Here is a 3,864-nt window from a genome sequence, read left to right on the forward strand (position 1 = left end):
AAAAAGGAAACTCGTGGAGCAAAAAAGACAACTAACTGTCATGATGTCTATAAAAGTGATGGATATTAGTTTGGACATTTCTTGCTATCCAACAACAAAAAGTAAAGAAAGACCTATTTTGCCCAAAGTAACTTCAACCAGTTATTTGATACCAAGAAATGTCCCCATCCCCTCGAAATCACTGATAGTTCTGAGAATTCTAATGGGTATTCTGTTTATCATTTTAATCACAAGGTTTACACACATTTATTTCTCCTATGTGATTCCCAATTTAAAATAGGTTATCCTTGAACTATACCTGGATTTGTATGTTAGACCAGTACAAGGAGACCAAATCATTTCCAATAGGATTCCATCCATCTCTTTAACCAACACCAGTTCTTTATAACTCGTTTTCTTTATCACAAGCCATGTGGTTTCAATGCACTTTAATTTTTATTTAATCAAAAAGAATTTTAACAACTCAACTTTTCCTAAACAGAACTTTATATGAGTTTCAACCATTTTCTTTAGGAGCTCAGCAAATATAAACATTAAATCTCAATATAAAATCTTTAGAAACACCTCAAAAATGTTTAAACAGTTGTAGTTTGCATCTCTTTGTTTGCAATCACTGAGCCCATGGAATTCACAGCATACAAATCCTTGCACTATTAACAGTCATAATAAGCTTGAATCTCTTAGAAAAATATCCTTGGTCAAAGCTTTGGAATCCGATTAAAATTAGGAAACGAGTGGGATTCAGAATACCCTGAGCACAAACGGGTGCAACAGCACAAAACAGGTTCGATCTTTCGTCCAGAAAGAGGGGTGGCAGTCGAAAAGAAAAACGGGGGTAGGGGTAGAGGAGCGGGGTGAAAAGCAAGTAGATTCTGGCGTTATTACACAAGCACGAAACCAAATTCCTTTGGAAAAAACAACGACTTCTTCGGAGGACTTCCAGACCAGTGAGGTAGAGTCCAAAGGGAGAAAACGGATCTGCCCCTCCAGTCCTGGAGACGTCTCAGTCCGGGGTACGGAAGCAAAGGGCCCTCCCCCACGGGTCCGGCGGTCTCCTCCTCCGCAGCCCCGAGCCGGGAAGGGGCGGAGGGCGCACCTGCCCCGGAGTCCCAGACGGCGGCGCCGCCGCGAGCCCGGGGCGCGGGGCCGGGAACGCCAGCCGGTGACTTCTTCGCCCGTAAAGTGCACGAGGGGACAGGGTCCAGGCCGGATCTGTAAACACTCGACTGACACTTGTCCATCCCTCCGGGCGGAAGCTCCGTCGCCGGCTGGGAGGGCGACGCGGGCTGCGTCTCACGCCCGGGGCACCGGGAAGCGGCGGAGCCTCACCACGGGTTCCAGGTTCACTCGCAGGATTCGATGCGCTGTACGCCGCGCCGCCGCCAGGCTGCGCTCGCCCCACACGTCGCCGCCGACGCGGATGGTGGGGAAGGTGGTCAGCGTCGGGGTGGCCGCCCTCCAGATCTCCTCCAGGGTGCGGCCCCCGAAGCAGGGCCCGGGCGCCGCGGGCTTGGCGGGGCGGCTCTCCCCGGGGGCCGGCGGCAACGGCGGCGGCGGCGGGGGCTTCCTCCGGTGGGCGGCGGGCGCCCGGGCTCCGCGGCGCCTCCTCCTGGCCGCCGCGCTCAAGGTCGGCCTGCGCGTCGGGCCGCGGGCGGCAGGGGGTCCCGGAAGGTCGGGGACCAGGGCCCGGCAGGAAGAGTAGCCGTAGACGTCCTTGCTGCGCAGGATATGCGGGGAGAACTGGTGCTTGAGGCTGCAGAGGAAGCTCCAGAGCTCCGCATCCGAGCTCATGAACTCCGTGCTGCGGGGCATGAACAGCTTGAAGGCGTCGCCCAGCGCCTTGGTGCTGTCGGCCAGCGAGAGTTGCGACCGCGAGTACACCACCTTCTCCTCCCGCGCCTCCAGCGCGGCCCCTCCTCCCTCCCTAAAGCCGACGCCCCGGGCGGCCGCGGCCGGGGCGGCCGGTGGCCGGCGCCGCCGCCTCTTCACGCTGCGCCGCATCGGAGGCCGCTCGGGGCCGCCCGCGCTCGCCGGGTCCCGCCGCCGCCGTCCCCGCCCGCCTTCGGCTCCGCGGCAGCAGCAGCTGCTGGCGCCTCCCGCCCGGCGCGTCTCTAGCTACTTTTCTCGCCTCCGCCGCCGCCGCCCCTCCCCCTCCGAGGGCGGAGGACGCGGGTGAAGATCCTGCCGACCGGTACAAAATGGCGGCCGGCGCCCACCCCTGGGCTTTGTCATTGGACGGCGCCTCGCCCCCCTGGTTTCTCTTTCTTCTCCTCTCTTGCCTCCTTTCGCCCTCTGCCTTTCTTTAAATGTGCCCGCCTCAGGCCCCTCCCACCGCAGCCCCGACTCCACCCATTGGGTGCTCTCAGAAGAGGGGCGGGGACTACTGGGGGAGAGGCCAGTTCCTGGTAGATGGTGCTGGGGTGGGTGATGGTGGTGGCCCTTGAACGCGAGTCAACAGTTGGGTGGGTACATGGGGAGGGTGCCTTGTCTAGAGTAAGGGGTGGACATCAGCTCCATCTTGGGGAGAGTCACTCTCGGAGTGAGTGGGTGTGCATTTGAAGACTGAGCTTGGAGGTCTACCAGTCTGAATAACAAAGAGAGACGTGCCCAAAGGCTGTGGTTTGTATCACAGAAAGGGAATTTGGGTCTAAGTCCAGGGGGAATGGGCCTTTCACCATTCCCTTCTAAACCTTCAGAGGCCTCTTTTGCATCTTCATCCAACTCTTCCCGCTTTTGACCCCAATCCATGTCAAACAACACTAGTAATCCAGAATCTTTCAGCTAACATGGACGGCATCAATGGCATTGTCTCCTTCTAGACAATGGAACCATCTTCACCTTTTAAGAGATAACTCTGCTTATTGGGAAAGCAAAGCCTCTTATACCTGTAGAACTAAATACTCTGCTCAAGTTGATCAAAGATCAATGACAACAAAGCCATTCTCCTTAAGGAAAATAGCATTTTTGAATATATAATTGTTTTTTAAATGAATGCACTTCACTTTTCATTTAGTTTTAATATGTCCCTTTGCAGCACCATCTCTATCATTGAGAAAGGATGCAGCTTCACAATCAAAAAGGTTCTGCTGAAGAGAACACATTGTTAAGAACCCATCACCTTTTGAATTTGAGAGGAGGGGATTATGAAGGTTTACAGAGTAATGGACAGTCTTCAGTCATCTTTTCTATCCTCAGTACTTAGTTCAGCGCCTGTCAGATAGTGGGCACTCTATGTTTGTTGAGTGAATCGATGAAATACCACTGATAATTTAAAATGATGTGAGAAAGAAAGATACATTGAAATCGCTAAGGACAGGACAATTTTATATTTTATATTTTACATTGCAGTTTTCTCTTAACTCCATTAAAGTTTTAAGGTTAAAAAAATCTCCTAATCCTTAGAACTTTGAGGTAGGCATGCAAATTTTACCCTTCAGTGAGCACCTTATTTGCATCAGAGAACTAATAAAGCAGAGTTTTGTGATTTGCACATAGCTGCTAATGGTTCCCTCGAATATTTGAGCTGAAAGATACCTAGTTCAATCTCCTTATTTCACAGATGAGGAAATTTGGACCCACAGAGGTTCAGTAAGACAGCTTCTTGATGGCAGGACTAGGACTATAGTTTAGGGCTTTGGATTTCTATTCTAGTGATCTTTATATCTCATTGGGGGTTTTTCAAATTGTGCTGCTCAGACTCAAAGAGGTTCAGTAGAAAATGCTTTATGCAAGAATGGAGTGACTAAGGGATAGAGCTGTCCCCGTATTTCCACTTCGACTCCTCCCAGAATTGAGCAGTTTTTATCTGCCCTATACTGGACTTACAGATATTTTCTTAGAACCAGATTTTGTTCGTTTAGTTTC

At 51.7% G+C, this 3,864-nt stretch overlaps 1 protein-coding gene across 1 annotated transcript; it reads right to left on the reverse strand.

The window, feature by feature from the left end:
• Positions 1 to 1,115: 1,115 nt before the first annotated feature.
• On the reverse strand, positions 1,116 to 2,307 carry CCDC71L (coiled-coil domain containing 71 like). The gene has a single exon (XM_057550487.1). The coding sequence runs from the start codon at positions 1,999 to 2,001 to the stop codon at positions 1,294 to 1,296; it is 708 nt and encodes a 235-aa protein (XP_057406470.1). The 5' UTR covers positions 2,002 to 2,307; the 3' UTR covers positions 1,116 to 1,293.
• Between the last annotated feature and the right edge of the window lie 1,557 nt (positions 2,308 to 3,864).

This window comes from Balaenoptera acutorostrata, chromosome 7 (assembly GCF_949987535.1).
Source record: "Balaenoptera acutorostrata chromosome 7, mBalAcu1.1, whole genome shotgun sequence".
In the NCBI taxonomy this organism is placed as follows: Eukaryota; Metazoa; Chordata; class Mammalia; order Artiodactyla; family Balaenopteridae; genus Balaenoptera; species Balaenoptera acutorostrata.